This window comes from Rhinatrema bivittatum, chromosome 3, assembly GCF_901001135.1.
Source record: "Rhinatrema bivittatum chromosome 3, aRhiBiv1.1, whole genome shotgun sequence".
Lineage (NCBI taxonomy): Eukaryota > Metazoa > Chordata > Amphibia > Gymnophiona > Rhinatrematidae > Rhinatrema > Rhinatrema bivittatum.
In genome coordinates this window covers 58076720-58097943 of record NC_042617.1, presented here as the reverse complement: position 1 = coordinate 58097943, position 21224 = coordinate 58076720, and the positions used below count along the sequence as shown (strand labels likewise).

The window sequence follows — 21224 nt, the reverse complement described above, 5'->3', positions numbered from 1 at the left end:
TACAGTTCTCTCTCTCAAACTGTGCAGAAGCATCCCTCTCAGGGACCTAGGGCATCCCCACTTCCAAGAAATAAAAGGAGTGGAGGCCCTGGGAGGGAAAAGGTAACTCACTTTTGGTTGTGTGGCCATGATTCCCCTCCAACGCTGGATAAAAATATGCAAAACAGTCTTGGCACAGAAAGTTGCAAAATCCTCTCCTTCTCCCCGGGGAGAAGGCTCCTGTGTGGTGTCTTCAGTGATCTCAATTTATTTGTTACTCACAGTTCGTTGTTTTCTTCGTGCTTGGATCCCTTATGGGAGGAATCCAGATGGAACAGCAGTTTCTGATGTGCCCTTCAGGTAGGAAGGGGAAGTCAGACACTTCCTCCTGATTCTGAAAGGCAGAGTTTCTTCCCTTGTAAACCAGTTTAACACCGGAGGGGCCCTGGCACCAGGTCCTCGTCAAGGTTTAGACGGGCCCGGACCTGGGCAGCCCCAAAACAGGGTTCCCCATTCCCTGAGTCCAGGTGGTGCACAGGAGTTTGCCAGATCTCCTACCAAGAAAAAGTGTGAAAAGCCCAAAATTTACCGAGAGGGATAACCCAACCAGCTAAGTGAGTAGACTGGAAGGGAACTCTCCTGACCCTGGTCAGATTCCGCTTGATTCCCCTGACTGGGCCTGAAAAACAACAAAGGCTAAGCTACTCACCTCCCTCCTAACTTCACCAAACCCATAAAGGACTGCCCACAGGCTTCCTCTAGGGAGCTGCTTAAAAAAACCTCCCAGGGGAATGGCCATTCCAGACCCCTCAAAGGGAGGGGCTGCATTTGAATGGAAACGGGTCATACAGTAGAGGCAAAGCTGCAGTAGTTGAAGGCATCTAGTAAAACAGAGGAATGGCTATGAGTCAGCCTTTTCTCACCCAGAGTTGGCTGCCACTCTCCAACCTTTCCACCTCTCTGAGATGGCCGCTCTTGTGTGACATGGATAGAATGGACACTACGGAAGGATAGGAGAATAGCTTCAGGCAATGGGGCATATGGAGATGTCAGTCACCTGAACTTGTTTTCCTAATGTATGGCGATGGCCATTGCTATTATTGCTGTGGTTAGTCTGTCCAAAGACAACAGCAGGCTTTCTGAAGAGTCAATAAGAATAGCTGTCAATGTGCCATTCCCGCCCCCAGGGTGCTCAGAAAGGAAAGATGGGTGATACTGTTGTCCCGTCTCAGGGCTGGCAGGTTCCCTTCCCTGGCATCAATGGGATGAATGTGCTGGGGCTGGCTGAGGCGCCTTCTGATGCCAGTTGTATTCTTCATTGGCAGACATCTGAGGGCCCTGCTCTTGGTGTGGTTTCTCCTCTCCTGGAAGTCTCTTCCAGATACGTCCAGTTTCTGGCCTCAGCACTGACAATAAGCCATATACAGCAGGCTTACTTTCATACAGATTTGCAGCAAGGGGCGGAGTCATGAGGAAAAGAGGGCTGTGCATGCTCAGTTGAGCTTGTGCATGCTATGTGGCACACGGATGCTAAGGGCTTATAGAAGCTACAACTTCATGGGTCAGTATGCATGCTAATATGCTTTGGAGGCTATTTTTTTGTGCATACATGCTAAAAGTTAGTGCATTGCTCATTCAGTTTTTACCAACATGCTTGCTAAAATTGTTTTTAGGTCATGGACTCCTAAGTTTTTTGTTATCCTTCATGATGCCTCTGATGTTACAGGTCTTCTGTTGGACCCTTAGTTGCTTGCTTTTTGTGTTTATTGGAACCCTTTCTCTTCACTTTGCCATTCTCACATGAAAGGAATGTGCCCGAGACCTCTCTGAAGAGAATAATAGTACCAAAGGAAGTTTGCTGAAGCTCCTGCAACTAAACAGTAATCCTTCATGAGCAGGACATTTACGGGAAGTTAATACCTCAATTTTTAACGTAGTGCTAACTGAGAGTGAATGTCCTTTATAGATGAGATCATTGCTGTTATGAGCTAAAATGTGTTTGGGTTAGGGTTTTCCACTTAGGTGCCCAGTCCTGTGGAGCTTTCTAAGGAGTTCTACAGTTAGTTATTTATTTATTTAAATAGTCTTATATACCGATATTCGTAGGGACATCATATCGGTTTACAGTGTAAAAAAAGAGAGGTCTAGGAGTATTCCAGGGTAGGGTTATGAGGTACATGTGTAAGTTGCTATTTTATAAGAGATTTATGCAAATACATGTGATAACTTATTTGAATGATTTTTACACCTGCTAATTATTTTGCACAATTGATATCAGACTCATCTGTTTCAAGTATTGGTTGGGTATGAGGCCAGGGTGAACTGGGGGAATTCAGGCTGAAGAACTAGGAAGGTGTTACAGGTTCACTCTGTGTGAATGTGGGAAGGACATAAGGACACAATGGGCCAATATCCCCTGGACAACTCCCCTTCCCCCCCGGCAAGATCCATCATTACAAGACACAAGGCCAATATCCTGCAAGCTTCCTTCCTGACAAGATCCACTACACAAAACACTTCATGCCACATTTATACACTGAGCCAGCATAACTGTGGATACCAGGATAAGCAGTGCTTTATTACTATGCTCCAGAAAGCAATGCAGAATACACAGATATAGCAAAGACAATAGTTGCAATAATACAATTTTTCTTATGATTAGAGCAAACTTAGTTGCTTCTTTCGGTGAGGATTTTCTCTCACTGTCTGTCCCTCTGCCATCTCCCACCCCTGACTCTGTTAGTTATACCCTTTTCATCTGCATGACTGAAAACATGTTTTGAGAAACATATGCGGTTTCCTAAAACAAGGTCCAGGGTGAGAACTCCCTCCCCACGGAACCTGCACTTCTGTTGTTTACTTCTTCCATTCTCTCATTTGTACAGTCAAATGATGTGGAGTCAATGTGAGAACACAGAGTCCAAGAAGGCTTAGTGTCAGGGCTGCGCTGGCCAGTAATAGGGTGACCCCCAGGACAGGAGCAGGTTGGAGCCTGAAAGAGACTGTGCAGGACAGGATCTTTTGCTGGACCGGCAACCTCCCCCTCGGGTTGAACCTTCAGGTTCTGGTGGCCAGCAGGGCTTGCGCTGGAGGTGCACCGGGAACAAGAAAGCACCCACTAAGGCAGGACTAGCTGCTGAGATAAGCAGGAAGGGTGCCCACAAACAAACACATGGGAGGGGTGCACCACAGGACAGACAGGCAAATGGACAACTAGAACAAAACCCACAAACAGGACTGGATCAAAAACAAGGCTAAATAAGGCAAAGATAAAGAAGAGAGGGCCAAACTAAGGCCACAAACAACCAAGAAGCAATAAAGCACAAACAAAGATACAGCACAGAGAGCAGGTGACAATAATAGGGCCAACACTTAAAGCAAAAACAAGGCAGAGACTAAGAAGCCAGAGGCCAAAACTAGAGCTAAAAAGCCCCAAGCTAAGGGAGGGAGCACAGCAGGCTTATATGGGAGGGCAGTGCTGAATCATCATGGCTGTCAGCAGGACCTCCAAGCCATAGGAGCTTGGAGGACTGAGCAGCATGAACATGACCTACTGAGGGCCTCTTCTGGCAGGAGTGCAGTACTGCAATCAGTACCCTCACACCTAGCTTCTAAATATATCCTTAGCCAAACTTTTCAGATTTATTTATTTATTTAAAAGTATTTCTTTCTCATCCCACGTGCACATGTTTCTAAAATAGGTAGGAAAAATACACATTTTGAGTGTATTGCAGGTGTTTGTGCATATGTTGTTGTGCAGACATATCTGCATGTACCTGATATAAAATATTGTAGTAGTTATGTGCACGGCCATATATGTGCATATATGGGCCACACAGAGTTTGAAAGTGATCTTCCCTGTGAACTTTCCTAGTGACATCTCTTTAGGAAAAGAAGCATTTGCAGTGAGCATCAGATTTATTTATTTATTTATTTATTAGTTTTTATATACCGGGGTTCCTGTATAAAATACATATCACCTCGGTTTACAAGGAAATGAAACTAACGCCTCGCAGGGCGATTTACATTGAAACGAGAAAAACACTTCAAACAGGTAACAGATAAAGAGGTGGGCATAACAGGGATTATAGGAAGAAACTATAGAAACGACATGTGTTTAGCATGTCCAATTTGTTTTGATAATGCTGCTGGGAAAACTATGTACAAACCTATGTACGGGGGAGGTGGTTCAAAGTCTATCCTTTGGTAGAATACAGAGATTTGCCCTTGCCTCATTTATAAGTATATATAAAATAGTGAAAACTCCCAGAGATACAATCTATTGGTTCACTAACTGGGTGAATGTCAGTCTCTCTCCACGATGGTTTAGTGACATGGACAAACCATGAAGAATGCGTATTAAGCTGAATAAGAGTTTTAATTGACTTGAAGTATAAAGTGCTGTATATACTTGAATAGACATGAGCCAGGCTTCTCTGTAATAATCTGGTTTTGAACTGAGGAGATGAAATTAATATGATCTTGAAATGAGTTGACAAGGGAGTTACCATAAACATGAACCATGAATCACTAGCACTGGCCTGAAAATCCATAAGAAAATTCTTCTTTCAGAGTTTACAGAAGTATTGGAAGAGAGAAATGTTAGAAGAGGAATGAGGGAAAGACTGAACTTATTATAGAAGTAGATTGGGACCTTCATGATCAGTTATTATTTTATTTTTCTTTGGAATTTCAATGTTTTAATAAAACAAAATAAAATCAGAGGAAAAAATGACTTTGTTATAACACACAAGAGAAAAATTAGTGGAAAAGTCATTTTTCCACTGATTTTCTTTTTGTAATAACATTGAAATTCTCAGGAAAAATCAAATAAAAACTGAAAATGAAAGTCCCTATCTACTTCCTCATATGAGAAAAGAGACACAAAAACCTCTTGCCCTATTTATACCTAACAGATCTGTGAATACAAACACTCTTAATTTCAACAGAAAGATAAATGTAATTGTTGTTAGACTCCACACAATTTTGGCATACATTTTGTTAGCCAAGAAAATGGTAACATTTTAGAAATTAAAAGTCTTAAATAAAGCAAGCAAGACTAGTAACAAAATGACAACAGATGTGTCTGGTCCAGAATGCCATTTCTTGTGTTCTTTTCCAAGTATGAGCTCAAGGCGAGTTGCAGTTCAGGTGCTGTAGGTATTTCCCTGCCAAACAGGACTTGCAACAGAGGTGACTGGCCCAAGGTCTAGGGCTTAATTTCCAGACAAAAACAGGAGGAATGGGGTGGGGGAGGCTGAACAGGACCAGGTGGATCCTGTGCAAGGGGGTCGGGGCCAGAGTCAGGTGCGAGCTGTTTCTCCCTCCTAAACATGTACAAACACACTCTTTGCACTTATCCCAGTGATCCTCCACCCCTCATCCCCCGGCCATTCTTACGTGATGAGTGCTGGTGAGCAAAGGACGGCTGGGGATGGAGGATCACTGGGATAAGACGGAGGAGAAAGGTAGAGAGAATGTGGCCCTTTCAATCCTCCTCCTCCTCTGTGCATTCCCAGCCCTCTCCTCCCCAATGAATTCCGCCCCCCCCCCCCCCCCCACACACACACACACAGAAAATTACCCTCTCCAACAGCTGTCTCGCTTTCCTCTGCCTGCTTAGCCAGTAAGGCACAAGCTTCCTCTTCAGGCCAGAGTCAGCCGGCCCTTCTCTGCTTTGGGGATGAAGGCAAACTAGTGCGCACTGCCCACTCTCCTCAGCCTCCTCGGACTGGGGGAGGAGACGTGCATAAAATTCAAAAGTGTGGCCTGCTCTTTGCCTTCTCAGGGAGGAAGGATAGGGGGTGGCACCGCATGCTCACCTCGTTCACTGTCTTCTATTCACTCTTTCCCTGACTTTCCGATCGCCTCACTCACAGACTACCCCCGCCCCCCAACTGTGATCATCTCACTCACCCTTCAGTCTCTCCCCTCCCCTCGCTAACAGCCTGTAGCACCCTCAGTCCCCTCTCACACTCTCATCCCACTGGCCTCCACAGAACCCAGAGCCCTGCCCATCTGCTGACTTTTTTACCCTCCCACCCTCCCCTCCCTCTGACCCACTCACTGAGTCCTGCCTCCCCCTATATCACCTCACTCACTCTTGTCCCTGTCCCCAAACTCACTCTGCTTTCTCTCTCTTCGATTATTAACTCTCGTCCCCCCCCCCCCCCCCAAATCCCCTCACGCTTGCCCCTTCCCCCTCTAGCAGTGTAGTCATCAGGGGCAGAGACCGTGGAGCCGAGGAAACCAGCAGTGGGGGCCAGTAAACCAACACACCAGTAGCACCAGCAGCAGAAGCAGTGGGACTGATAGGCATTCACGCCATACGTCTTTGACTTTGGCCATTATCCCCTCACCGCCTTCTCAGCTGTGCTGGGAAATTGCACAAATTCAAGGCTCTAGCTGTCTCAGGGTAAGCAGCTCCTCCAAAAGGCTGGGAGGCCAGAAGTGACCCTTGCTGCTGCTGCTGGCTCTGCTGCATTTCCATGGGGGAGCCAGAGCGAACGTACACTGCTTCTTGGAGAAAAGGCAGCAGAACACTGTTCTGGGTCATTCCACCAGAATATGAGCCCCAGGGAGCAGACACAAAAAAAAGAGGTTGAATTAGTTTAGCACAAGTTTGAAAGTTGTGAGCGGTAGTGCCGTTCATCCAGGTCAGGCCTGAAGCCTTGACCGTTGGCACTACCGCTCTCAAGTTTCACCCTGTGCTAAGTCAGTCTCTTGGTGTGTCTGCGCTTTACTGTGTAGTGTCTGCTTCAGTATTACACCCTTTTCTCCAGTTCCCTACAGAACAGGAGGGGGGGGGGGAGCTGGATTAAGAAGCAGAGTGGCTGTTCTTTTCTCTCTCTGCTCCAGTTCAACCCCTCCTCTCTTCTCCCCTAGGGGCTGCCTGGAGGGGAGGGGCTAGAGCAAACGCTTGCGGCTCTGCCTGTTTAGTCTGAAAAGAAACACTGGAAATGCATTCCCCCCCAAATTAAGCCCTGTCAAGGTCACAAGGGGTATCTGAGGAATAAGCAGGATTTGAAGCCTGGCTTTCCTGGTTCTCAGCCTCCTGCACTAATTACCTCGCTACTCTTTTTTGTTGAAACTTGGAGGGTGGATTGGGCTGTTTTGGCCAGTGATTCATTTGTTTAAACATGGGGAGAACAGGGGAACCAGCCGGGATATTCATCAGCAAATAAGTTCCTGAACTTAGCCAGACAAACCCTTTGAATATTGTCTGTTGTTTGGTTATTTGGTAGAGGTGCCGCTTGGTTTAAGTTTTTTAATTTTTTATCTTTTTTTTTTTTGGGCTATTATTCTTGAGTCAAACATCTTAACATTGCTTCCTTCTCCTTTGGCTTTTTCATTGGTAAAAAAAAAAACTTTATTAGAACATGAAAAAAAAAAATTTTCTTAACCACCAAATCAGCAGTAAATATGGCTATTAAGTGGAATTTCAGGAACAATATAAATACATTATTGACAGTTGTCATACTAAAAGAAATTATTCTTTAAATATGAAGACCTAATTCTTGCCCTCTTGCCTCTGTTACAGATAATATTGATGGGAGCAGTGTTCCAGTAACTCCTGGGCCTGGAGAGCAGACAATTGATATTGAACCGTACGAAATTCTTATCAGTTTATCATTCATTTACTTAAAATCTCAACTACCTTGTAACCTTTCAAACACTACGGCGTATATAAGGATCACCGAAGTTATTCCTGTACAAGTTATCACTGAAAAACTTCTAAAACGTATTAGAAAAGATCAGAAAAGAACTTGTCCGTGGATGTGCATATTTATAGTGTTGAGGAGCACTGGCTATGTTTGCTGTTGTTGACCTGTATGAAAGTATATTGGTAGCAGCATGATGACCCCTTTGCTATGATTTTGCTAAGGCGAGCCTAACGCTTAATTTGGTCATTGCTGGAATCCGAAACAGAAGAGTGAGTTTGGCGAGCAGTTCAAGTTTGAAAAGTTTCACGCAAAACTGCTGTAAATTGTAATTCGTATCAAATCTGGGGATCAACTGCCAACCCTATAGCGCTGTGCCGCAGGAGATTTGGGTTCAGGTCTCCTGGCCAACAGGGCTTAGGATTATTGTGTATGTTGAGCTGTTGAAACTCAAGAGAGGGAAAGAAGGTGAAGGCCTCTCCCATGATACATCACTGCTGATACAAGAACAGCATTGTGGAGTTCAGTCTGACATGAGTGTTTTTCCTTCCAGCCCTCTGCTAGTAAGGGAACTCGTATTCCCTGACCAGGCTAACTGGAGGAAGGGGATTAAAAGATTATTCTTTTTAAATCTAGCATTCATAAACTAGCAAATAAGAGTGATGTAAAATTTTCAGAACATACTAACATTGTAGATGATGGCAGATAAGGACCAGTTGACACATCCAGTCTGCCCAGTTATTTTGGTCTACACTACTAAGGTTAATTCCCAGCTGCCAATCATAGAACCTTGGTCTCTTGTAGGATATCATTCCATAGCCAAGTAAGTTTATGTTGTCTTTCTCTTTGGTTGTCTACCATTTGGGGAGATGTGTCTTGGGTTAAATATGGGAACTTGTATGAGCTTCACTCCCTCCCCTCCATGTCATGGCACCAAGCTTTATAATAATCTAAACAGTTACCAAAATGACTGAGGTTGTTGCCAGAACATCTGGTTGCTTAGATCCCATGACCTTGATAGGTGATACCAGAGCATCACCAAGCTGCCAGCATTGACCTGGTTGGTTTTTGGAGTTTTAGCCTGTTGACATCAACTCAGCTCCCCTCTGGTTTGCTGGGTCGTGAACATAAATAGTCAGGTGGGCGAGAGACTGTGTGGAAAGAGACTGGGAAGGTACTTTATGTACTTAAAGATACATTTTTTGTCAACTGGATTCTAGTTTCCTGATTAGAAGGGCATGCAGGAGCTAGTAATGCCACTTTCACAATAAACTTTAAAAAATAAAGAGGTGCTTTGGCCCATACTATACCTCCCCATCTCTGTCACCCGTTCCCCACAACTCCATCCAGCAAAAAGTCAATATGTCTCTAAAAAGAAAAATGAATGGTAATGTATGTGTATACAGGGAAGGAATAATTCAGTTAAAAGTCCTTCAGAGAATGGTATTTTAGAAGTACATCCGAATACTTGGTAGCAGTTTCTAAGAATAAGGCTTGTTCAAAGATTATTTTTCTTTTTACAGTACAAATGAGATTTGGGATGTGCATAAAGCTCTTGTGTCTTCAATTTAATGAGGAATTCAGGTCCCAATTAAGGAATTATAGATTTATTTACTGCATATTTAGGCCTAAATTGTCAAAACCATTGTTGAAACGTAGACACATAAAATAAGGAGTAAGAACGTACTCACATACGTTTGCCATATATATACCATATGGATATTCAGCAACCTAAAAATGCAAGTGTTATTTCATTACACGCTTAACTTTGTGTACTCAAAGGAGAAGTGGATCAGGGATGCATTTTGGAGACGGGTTTGTGCCTTAACCTGCATAACATAAAATTTAAAAAAAATTATGCACGTAAATGGCATGTCATATCCATGTATAACTTTGCACCTTGTTTTGGAATGGGCAAAGTTACATCTAACAACCCACCTTTGTGCTTGAAAATTGCGGGGGTTTTGTGTGTATTTGAAAGTACAAGTAACTCTGCAGCTTTGCACCCCCCACTTAAAATTTGGGCCTTACGCTATAGCTCATAAAATAAGCATAAAAATTGCTTTATGCTTGGGAGTCAGCCTGTTATCTTCTTCTTAGACGGATCAATATCGGGTCGAGGTTTCAGGCTGAAATTCCTAAACTTCGAAAATCATTGTCTAGGAAAAAAGATGTGCATAAAGCTACTTTGCTTTGGAAACCGTGTCCAGGCCTGGAAGACAAGGATTTTCAGCAACGAGGTAACCGGTTTTCTGAATCCTTTCTGTTTTTTTGCTGGGGAGACTCTTGCTTCTGAACCTCGTCTGGGGGGCAATGGCACAAAGCTGTGGTGCAATTAGTGTCTGAAAAGGGTTGCATGGGGAGAGGCGAGATCGGGGGCTGAAAGGTAAAAATAAGCAGGAGCTTAGCAGATAAAGGTGCGTTTGTCATGCTAAGGATTGGGTACCTTTTGGTTTTAGAAGGGAAGGAGTAGAGATGAGTGCTTTCAAAATGTTCTTGTATTATTTTAATTTATTAAAAGTTCTGCAGTTTTCCAGCAGCAGGGCAGGTAGAAGAACTCCAGTGTGTTAATCAATAATGCGCTGGTGCTTGTGTACTCAGAATAATAATGAAAGCAGGTGCTTTTTCCTGAATATAAAGTTGTCTGGAATAGTGAGATAATAATACATGCGTATAATCTGCTCAGGGCCTGTGGGCATGTGTTTTATATATATATCGTGTCCTGATTATACACATTCTGCTGCAAGTTCAGATATGAGTTATAGAAGGGGGAATATCAGATGAGTTTTCTACTACTTAATGGTTTTACTTTTGTTTAGTGGAAGCTGCAAAGGATGAGCATGTTAACAAATCTACGTTTTTTTTCCCCCTGACAGTGGAGTCTCTCTTAAACATGTCTTGTTCCAGTGTATTACCTGGTGGAGGAACAAACTTAGAATATGCTTTGCACTCTCTTTTTGAAGCCAATGGAAATATTATGGTAAGAAGACAAGAATGCCTAGAGAAATAATCAGGATGGTCGCTGGGCTAAACAGTGGCATGGGGAAGGGGTTCCCTACACGTCGTGGCTAGCCCCAAGGCCCCCCACCCCAACATCACAGCCAGAGTTTACTTCCGAGTGCCCCAGCAAGAATCCCTGCTCCCTCCCCCCCCCCCCCATCCTCTAGTCTCCACGCACCTCTCTCTCTCTTATCTCCGTCCTTCGTGCCCCAGCACTTTTAATCTAACTTCTCCTCTTGCACTGGCACTGGCAGCTCTGCTCTTCCTGCTGCAGCGCATGTGGTTCGCTGATGAGCTGTTTCAACAGGGTGGGTGATCTGTATCTGCAGCCAGTTGATGCGTGACCCGTGCGGGGTGACGGGAGGAAGAAAAGGGAGGTGTGGTGCAAGCAGCTCTACTCTTTAAGAGCCCAGGCGGTTGCCCAGCTTGCCTGTCCCTTGCAGTAGCCCTGTAAACAGCCATTTCTTTGTTTTCAAATCTGGTTCTTTGAGGGGGTGAAATTTCATAGACTTAGGTGGAATCTAATTGAAACTAAATATCTCAGGTTTAGGAACCTGCTGAAGCCTTGGCTGGTTCGGGCAGTGTTTGATTAATTTCTTGCTTCCAGTATGTTAATGGTGGGAGGTTGGTCAGGTGCTGGTGGCTGGGCTGAGTAATGCAGTTCATGTGCTGGTTCACTGTGGACCATTGTATTGACTGGGAGGAACATCTCACTGTGTTCTGGGTTGGGTGGAGGAATGTATTTTTGTGATTGGTTTTGTTGTGGAGTTTGTATTGACTGCAGTATACTCTGGTGTTATTGAGGGGAGCGTTCTGGTTAGTTTTCATTTGGCATAAGGGAGTGTACTAAATTGTATTTTCCCAGCGTGTAGACAGATGGATTCAGGACCAGTGGGTTTATGCTCCCCTGCCAGCAGATGGAGACAGAGCAAGCTGACGTCACAGTATATATAACCCTGCAGTGACCCCAGCCTGCCAGTATCCTCCATCTCCAGCAGATGGTGGACGTGCATCTCCCTGTGGGGACTGCTTTGAACTTTTTGGAAGGAGAAATTTGAAATTCTAAATTAAGGAAAAGAAAGCCCCGCTCTTCTGTGGTGATACCTAAAGGTCTCTACTCCAGTTGAAAATTCCTGAGGTGATTTCCATGGTTCGTGCCTTGGTTCGGTACCTGGCTTTCCCGGAGTGGACTTAGCTGCTAGTTCAGCTGAAAGGCAGCGGATGCGGGAGGCTGAGTCGGCGGTGACGGCAGATGCCCTCTCCCCCCCCCGCAGCCGGAGACTGTCTCTGCACTCAGTTGGTAAGCGCTGAGCTCAGGGTAAGGTTTAAAAAAAAAAAAGAGAGGTTTTACCTTTGAATCAGAGACAGTTAAAGGGGTTTCAGGACTTCCTCCGATCTCCATGCTCGGCGCGTCGTATCGACATTCGTTCCTGCTTCCGTTGGGGTTGAGGAACTGGGCAGCCTGGCGGGTTGAGCAGCCCCCAGTGGGCTAGGCCCCGCACTTAGGATTTTTTTCTTGCACACCACGTGGTAGGCCAGAGCGGCGTTTTTAGCACACTCCTGTGCATGCTCTGCTGCCCTCTACAAGCTGTCAGTGTGCGCAGTGCATTGGCTCTGCGCACGCATTGTGCACTTGGTTTTTGGGGGCGCTTTTTATGTGCATGAATTTTATACTGTTCACACGCTTAATTGTTGCACAAGTTGTGTGTGCGCCTTGCTGCACTTTCTTCTATGCGCATATTTTTTGTGCGCATTTCCCTTTGAGCGCGAGCCATTCAATGCACGCTTACTGCCATGATGACACTGGTAAGCAAGAAGCCTATGCATCTTCCTGTTTGTGTGGCCTGTCATATTAGGGCTTCTCAACCTGACCTGGCTTCTAACCTGTGTCAGCGCTGCTCAGACGCTCAGGGAGAGTTGTCTTCCTCGGATTTTGCTAAGCCTGCTTCCTCCCATGCTGATGATGGGTTAGTCATGGCCTTGACTGGAGGGGCTCCAGACCTTGGTTCTCTCTCGACTCTCTCCTTCGCAAGCGAGGGCAGTTCTGTAGACCACCTCCAGTTCCTTCTGGGCTTGGTCTGAACCCGGCTGCTTTTTCTTGGGTGGAGGTTTTTATTTATTTATTTATTTATTTAAAATCTTTTCTATACTGTCACTAAGTTATATACCATCGCAACGGTTTACATGTAGGCACATATTTAATGTAGGTAAAAGTGTACTATAGTACATTCTAACAGGTGCCGTCAGAGGTTCGGTTACAATATATCATTAGACAAAATAATTTTTAGAGAAGTGTCATGACCGAGTGTACTGAAGGTACTTTTACGAGTAAATTTATCATTCATAGTGTTATCAATATGCTAGTTGTGATGTGGGGTTCATAGACTACTCTACTGTATCGTCCTAAGTACTATGTGTCGGTGCTTATCTGCTTATTCCTGAATAATTTCTATTCTCCTGTCGCCTTGTTAAATGCTTGTTTAAAAAGCCATGTTTTTAAACTTTTCTTAAATGCCTTGAGATCACTTTTTAATCTGATCTCTGGAGGCATTGTGTTCCAAATTGTGGGTCCTGCTAATGATAAGGCCCTTTCCCTCACTTGGGTTAGTCTTGCTGTTTAACTGAAGGGATGGTTAGGAGTGCTTTATTTGCTGATCGAAGATTCCTGTGTGGGACGTGTACCCGTAATGCTGTGTTTAGCCAGTCTGATTTCTCATCATGAACTAGTTTATGGATGGTACATAGGGTTTTGTATTTAATTCTGTGTTCAATCTGTAACCAATGTAGTTCCGCTAGGGTTTCGGTTATATGGTCCCTCCTCCTTTTTCCGGTTAGTATTCTAGCTGCTGTGTTCTGAAGTATTTGAAGTGGTCTTAATGTAGTATTTGGTAGTCCTAGCAGCAGGGCATTACAGTAATCCGTGCTGGAGAAAATTAGTGCCTGTAGAATTGTTCGGAAGTCATTTTGAGTTAGTAGTGGTTTTAGTTTTCTGAGTACCATGAGTTTTGCATATCCTTCCTTTATTTTTAGTGATATGTGCTGTTTTAGATTGATTTCAGGGTCCATTATTATTCCAAGGTTACGTACTTTTCCAGCTAGTTCAATTTTCTGGTTGTCTTTGAGGATTATTGAGGTTTGGCTGATTTCAGTATTTTTCCGTTCTAGGTGTAGAAATTCTGTTTTATCAATATTAATAACAAGTTCCATTTGTGTTAGTAGTTGTTTTATAATGCTTAGGTACATGTTAGCTAGATTTAATGTTTTCTCTAATGTGTCATCTATAGGTAGAATTAGTTGGATATCGTCAGCATAAATGTAATGTATAATTCCTAGTCCTGCCAGTAAGTGGTATAATGGCAGCATGTATATGTTAAAAAGGGTCACAGACAGGGCTGATCCCTGCGGCTTACAAGCTTTTCTTCAGGCAGTCCTCTGCTTCCCGCAGGTCTGTCCAGTCAGACCTTCAGCTGGTGGCTCCCCCCTCTTCCAGTCCTATGCTTAGGCACCGGGGCTCACCTCAGCTCCCTGCAGGTGTTCACGACAGGAATCTGGATGGCAGTGATAATGAGGTTGATCCTGATTCCCTGGAAGATGAGGAAATTCCTCCAGGGCTGGAACCGTATCGAACCATGTTGTGTTTCTTTCATAGAGATGAACTGCCGGCCCTGGTTTCCCAGACCTTGAAACAGCTGGGTGTCACTGCTGGCAACTTCTCACAATGTGAAGGTTCCTCGATTCTGCAGACACAGGAGAGATCCGTGGTCCCTGGGAACAGACAGTCTCGTACAGGTCTGGCCGGAAGACAGATTGTTTTATGCCTTTCCTCCGTGGCCCTTGCTGGGCAGGATAATTCGCCAGATCGAAGGCCACAGGGGGCTAGTACTCCTGGTGGCACCGGACTGGCATAGGCATCCGTGGTATGCAGATTTTCAAAGACTCCTGGTGGAGATCCCCCTTTGTCTTTCGCCACACATGGATCTGTTACAGTAGGGACCAGTTCTTCACAAGGATCCAACTTTGTTCTATCTTACAGTTTGGTCCTTGAGAGGGCTCGCCTGTTAACGTGTGGTTATTCCTCTGCATGATTGCCACCTTACTCCACACTCGCAAGTTCTCCACTTCCTTGGCTTAAGTGTGGGTTTGTAGATTTTTGAGGCCTGGTGTGAGGAGCGGGGTGTTCTTCCTTATTCAGTTAAGATCCCACTCATTCTGGATTTTATGCAAGGTGTGTTGAGTAAAGGATTGGCCCTTATTTCCTTGAAGGTGCAGGTTGCAGCTCTTGCCTGTTTCAGAGGCCCGGTGTATGGTGTTTCCTTGTTGTCTCATCCTGATGTGGCCCGTTTTTTTAAAGGGAATGAAACATCTTAGACCTCCCTTGAGGTTACCGGTTCCATTGTGGAGTCTTAACTTGGTGCTGGACTTTTTGGTGGGCCCTACATTCTGATCGCTGCGTAGCCTTTCCTTGTTGACCTTAAAGACTGTGTTCCTGGTGGCTGTTTGTTCTGTGCGTCGAATTTCTGAGCCGCAGGCCTTGTCTTGCTAGGAGCCGTTCCTTCGGGTGACTCCAGGGGCATTACAGCTGCATACTGTTCTATTCTTTTTGCCCAAGGTAGTCTCAGTCTATCATTTGAATCAGTCCATCTCCTGGCCATCCCCGGATAAGGTCAGGGATGCGGAGGAGTATTGCCTCTTGCGCTCTTTGGAGGTCAAGCGACTTGTCATGTGGTATCTGGAGCTTTCTGAACCTTATTGAATAATGGATTGCCTGTTTGTTCTCCATGGTGAGAGTAAGCAGGGTGCTCCAGCTTCGCTGGCTACCATAGCTTGTTGGATTAAGGAGGTAGTCACGGCCGCTTATGTGAATGCCAGAAAGCCATAGCCTTCTCAGGTTACGGTTCATTCCACTAGGGCTCAGAAAATGTCATGGGCGGAGGTTAGTTTGTTGTCTCCCGTCAATATCTGCCAAGCTGCAATGCAGTCCTCCTTACACACTTTTTCCAGGTTTTATCATCTGGATGAGCAGGCCTGGGAGGATGTAGCCTTTGCACATGCGTTATTGACTGGACCACGGGCAGCCTCCCACTCTGTTGGGAAGTAGTTTTGTTTCATCCCACTGGTCCTGAGTCCATCTGTCTACCCTAAGGAAAACTAAATTATCAGGTAAGTAATTTCTCCATTTACAATGGGGTCGGGGATGTGCTTATTGTTTTAATTCATTGTTGTTTATTTCATTGCTATTGTATTGTATGTTTTTATTATGTATATAGATGTCAGGAAAAGCGAGGTAAAGCAAAATTGCTTACCTTGTAATAGGTGTTATCCCAGGACAGCAGGATGTAGTCCTCACATATGGGTGACATCAATAATGGAGCCCTATGTACGGAAAACTTCTCTCAAAGTTTCTATGAAACTTTTGAATGGCACTGGAGTGCCTACTGAGCATGCCCAGCATGCTATGATATTCCCTGCCACAGGGGTCTCTCCTCAGTCTTGTATTGTAGCAATGAGCGTTAGCCAAAAATAAAATAATAAACGTATGAGGCCCAACTCCGCGGGGTGGCGGGTGGGTTTCGTGAGGACTACATCCTGCTGTCCTGGGATAACACCTATTACAAGGTAAGCAATTTTGCTTTATCCCAGGACAAGCAGGATGCTAGTCCTCACATATGGGTGATTAGCAAGCTAGAGGCTGATTCATTTTGTGCTGAAATGACCGTAAGGTATTGTTATTGAAATGAATCAGTCGAAATCACAGCAGGTTGGATGTAGAAGGAGTTGGGATTACACTGGAAACAAGTTCTTTAAGACGGATTGTCCATAGGCTGAATCTTGTCTTCCCTCTTTGTCTAAGCAGTAGTGAGCTGCAAAGGTGTGAAGAGAACTCCATGTTGCTGCTTTACAAATGTCCAGAATAGGTACAGAGCGAAGGTGTGCTACTGAAGTTGACATCGCTCTGACTGAGTGTGCTTTTACTCGCCCTTGAAGAGTAAGGCCTGCTTTTTCATAACAAAATTGTATGCAATCTGCTAGCCAGTTTGACAGAGTATGCTTACCCACTGCTTTACCTGGCTTGTTTGGATCATAGGATACAAACAGTTGACTGGATTTTCTTTGGGCTGTAGTGCGGTGTAAATAGAAGGAGAGCGCACGCTTACAGTCCAAGGTATGTAGGGCTCTTTCACCTTGATGGGAATGAGGCCTAGGAAAGAATGTAGGTAAAACTATTGATTGATTTAAGTGAAATTCTGTAACAACCTTAGGAAGGAACTTTGGATGTGTCCGGAGGACTACCCTGTCATGTAAGAACTTTGTAAAAGGCTCGTATGTGACTAGTGCTTGCAATTCACTGACCCTTCTGGCCGAAGTGATGGCTATAAGAAATACCGTTTTCCACGTAAGGTATTTAAGGTCACAAGTACTTATGGGCTCAAAGGGAGAACGCATAAGTCTAGTGAGTACTACGTTCAGATCCCATTGTATACTCGGGGAATGGACTGGAGGTTTAATATGAGCTAGGCCTCTCATGAATTTAGTGACGAGAGGCTGTGTAGAGATAGGAGCGTCGTCCAGCTTATTATGGTAAGCTGAGATTGCACTTAAGTGTACCCTTACCGATGATGTCTTAAGACCAGAGTCTGAAAGATGGTAAAGGTAATCTAGTAGTGATGTAGTGGGGCAAGTGAAAGGATTTAAATCCTGCTGAGTGCACCACAGCGTAAACCGTTTCCATTTGTAGGAATAATTCTTTCTAGTGGAAGGTTTACGTGCAGCTATAAGTACTTGAGATATAGCGGATGGAAGGTTGAATTGCTGTAATATTAAGCTTTCAACATCCATGCTGTCAGGGACAGGGATTGAATGTTGGGATGGCGCAACTGACCCTGTTCCTGAGTTATGAGATTGGGAGCTACTCCCAGGCGAATTGGATCCCTGACTGAAAGATCCAGTAGTGTGGGGAACCATACTTGTCGAGGCCAATATGGGGCTATGAGTATCATAGTCCCCTTGTCCTGTTTTAGCTTCACTAGTGTTTTGGTTATGAGCGGTATCGGAGGATACGCGTATAACAGGCCTGAGCTCCAATGGCGAGCAAATGCGTCCTTTGGCAGGCTGTTCTGCTGTCGGAGTAGAGAGCAGTAATTGTTCACTTTGTAGTTGAGCTGGGATGCAAAGAGATCTATCGTCGGTTGGCCCCAGCGCTGGAAGATTTTGGATGCTATTGTTGGATCCAAGGACCACTCGTGCGGTTGGAACTGACGACTGAGGCGATCCGCCACTGTGTTGTGGATGCCCGCTAGGTAGGTGGCCTGTAAAAGAATTGCATGTGTCAGGGCCCAGTCCCAGATCTGTGCTGCTTCTTGACAAAGGAGGTACGATCCTGTTCCTCCTTGTTTGTTGATGTACCACATTGCAACTGTGTTGTCCGTCTGGATTAAGATAGTCTTGTGTGATAGGCAGTCTTTGAATGCATGCAGCGCATAACGTATAGCTCGAAGCTCTAGGAAGTTTATCTGAAAAGTAGCTTCGAGTCGTGTCCACTTGCCCTGTGTCTTTAGATGACCAATATGTGCTCCCCAGCCTAAGGTGGATGCATCTGTAGTCAACGTCACTTGTGGCACTGGCTGCTGAAAAGGTAGACCTTTGAGCAGGTTGGGCATTAGCGTCCACCAGAGAAGTGCGGCTTTGAGCTCTGGTGTGATATAAACAGGAGTGGACATTGGTTGAGTGGCTTGTATCCACTGTGTTTTGAGTGTCCATTGTAGAAGTCGCATGGTCAGTCTGGCCATGGGAGTTACATGAACCGTGGAAGCCATGTGCCCTAGAAGAATGAGGCACTGGTGAGCCGTCACCTTGAATCGGTTGCGGAGCTGGTGAGTTAAGAGGACAAGTGTCTGAGCACGGTCTTTTGGTAGAAAGGCGGTCGCTAGTGTAGTGTTTAGCTCTGCACCTATAAACTGTAGTAGATGAGTTGGTGACAGATGGGATTTCTGGTAATTGATGAGAAATCCCAAGGAGTGAAGGACTTGGATGGTGAGCTTGAGGGACGCGACGGCACCTTCTTTTGAATGACTTTTGATGAGCCAATCGTCTAGATAAGGAAACACGTGCACCTTTTGTTTGTGTAGGTGTGCCACTGCTGCAGCCATGCATTTTGTGAACACTCTGGGTGCTGATGCTAGTCCGAATGGCAGCACCCTGTATTGAAAATGCTGATCTAGTACTTGAAACCGCAGGTACTGGCGATGCGGAGGGTAGATGGGGATGTGAGCGTAGGCATCTTGAAGATCCAGAGAGCAGAGCCAATCTCCCCTTTGAAGAAGAGGCAGAATGGAGCCTAGGGATACCATTCTGAATTTTTCTTTCTTGAGAAATTTGTTGAGATTCCTGAGGTCTAGGATAGGACGAAGGCCTCCTGTTTTCTTTGGAATGAGGAAATATCGGGAGTAGAATCCTCTGCCCTTCTGAGGACCAGGAACTGGTTCTATGGCCTTGATTCTCAGAAGGGTGGATAATTCTGTTTGAAGAATTATGGAGTGTTGATTTATTGAATGAGAGTGAAGTGGTGGATTCTCCATAGGGGTAGTTGAGAAATCCAACCTGTAACCGTGGGTCGTGATGGATAACACCCACTGGTCGGTGGTGATGGAGGCCCAATTGCTGAGAAAATGTTGAATGCGGCCTCCTACAGGTGTTTCGGGGAACGGATTTATGCTGCTGCTCTCTGGGGTTGTTCAGAAACCAGACGTGGCCGTTGTTTGTGGAGGCGGCTGAGGCCTCTGCTGCCTTTGCCTAGGCTGCTGGCGCTGTGTTGGACGGCTAGGCCTCTGTCTACCTGCTGGGGGGTAGTATCTTCGTTGGCGATAATAAGGCCTTCGAGTGTCTCTTTTTGGAAATTTTCTGGAAGAGGCCTGCGACTCCTGAGGCTGAGACGACAATTGCTTCAAAGTCTCTGAATGATCCTTAAGTGTCGCTACCGCTTCCTTTATTTTGTCTCCGAAGAGATTATCCCCCAAGCATGGTAGATCAGAGAGATGATCCTGGACTTCTGGGCGAAGATCCGATGCTTTTAGCCATGCCCATCGTTGTGCAGCTATAGCTGATGCGGACAACCTTGCTGCTGTCTCAAAACAGTCGTAAGTGGCCCTGACTTCGTGTTTCCCCGAGTCAAGGCCTTTATGTACTAACGCTTGAAATGCCTCTTGGTATTGATCCGGTAAGGCCAGAGAAAGTTCCTGTACTTGCTTCCAAAGGTTTCTTTGGTATTGGTTCATGTACAGCTGGTAAGCTGTAATCTTCGATACCAGCATGGAACCCTGGAAAACTTTCCTGCCGAGGTTGTCCAACAACCTACTATCTTTTCCCGGTGGCACTGAAGCATGGGATTTCTGTCTCTTCGCCTTCTTTTGGGCGGACTCTACCACCACTGACTGGTGGGGCAGTTGTGGCCTTTGGAATCCCGGAGTTGGCTGCACTAAATAAGTGGCCTCAGCTCTCTTATTGATCGGGGAGACCGAACTTGGATGCTCCCAGATTCTTTGTTGAAGTTCCTGTAAGACTTCATGCACTGGGATTGCTAACATCTCCTTCGGTGGGTCTACGAACTGTAAGACTTCCAAAGTCTTCTGTCTTTGATCCACCTCTGTTTGTATAGGGAATGGGATGGTATCAGCCATTTCCCTAACAAAGTTCGTGAAGGATAGATCCTCTGGTGGAGACTTCCTGTGATCCTCAGTTGGAGATGGCTCCGAGAATAAATCTTCTTCCGAAGAGTATTCTGAATGGGAATCATCCGATTCCTGCTGAGGCTTAGGATAAGGTGCTGATGGTCCTACAGGTGAATGTGGCCTAGGGGGCCTTGGCACCCCTGAAGGGCCTGGAAGTGAATCTTGCGGTGGTTGCCTTGTCAGGATTCCCAGTAGTGTGTCCAGTTTGTTGAAAACTGGGTGCAAAATGGGAACATCCTCCCGAGGAACCGGTGTTGGCATCGGCCTTCCTGGTGAGGGCACCGGCATGGGCATCGGCACCGAGGACGGAATCAGGGGAGGCGTACGAGGTAACGGTGAATCCACCGGGGTTGGAATCGATGTCGGTTCCCGTGGCATCGTCGATGACCCCGGAATCGTTAGTGCAGAGATGGGCATCGATGGATGTGGAATCGGCATCGATGGCGGTCTTGCGTCTCGAAGAGCCTGTTGCACCGCTTGACGAATGAGTATGTCAAGTTCCACACGCACAGCTGGTGAAAACAGAGCAGCTGTGGAGGGAGGCGGTGTTGGCGATGCCGATTCCTCCTCAGGGCCCTGAGGAGGTTCGGAACCCGGCACCGATATCGGTGGGGATCGCCCATCAGTAGGCCTTGGAGCCTCTGCTTCCGTCCGGGTTTTCTTAGCAGGGGAGGCCGTACCTGTGTTAGTGTCTCCGGACACCGACTCCCGCCGTCGTCGATGTCGATGGCGATGCTTCTCAGGCTGTTTGTCGCTTCCTGAAGTGGATGCCTTCGATGAAATCGACGGGGATGGAGTGGAAGCGTCCCCCGCAGCCGGAAGTTTCTTTTTTAATAGTAACTGCCGAACCGAGGCCGAT

The 21224-nt window shown here is 45.7% G+C and overlaps 1 protein-coding gene across 5 annotated transcripts in view; it reads left to right on the top strand.

Annotated features, from left to right (window-relative positions):
• The window catches only part of TRERF1 (transcriptional regulating factor 1), a 394859-nt gene that overhangs the window by 309592 nt on the left and 64043 nt on the right, over positions 1-21224 (top strand). For all 5 annotated transcript variants that reach the window (XM_029593303.1, XM_029593302.1, XM_029593299.1 and 2 more), the window contains 3 exons: positions 7520-7586; positions 9741-9880; positions 10517-10620. In XM_029593303.1, the coding sequence (XP_029449163.1) occupies positions 7520-7586; positions 9741-9880; positions 10517-10620 (311 nt within the window). The remainder of the gene's footprint in view (positions 1-7519; positions 7587-9740; positions 9881-10516; positions 10621-21224) is intronic.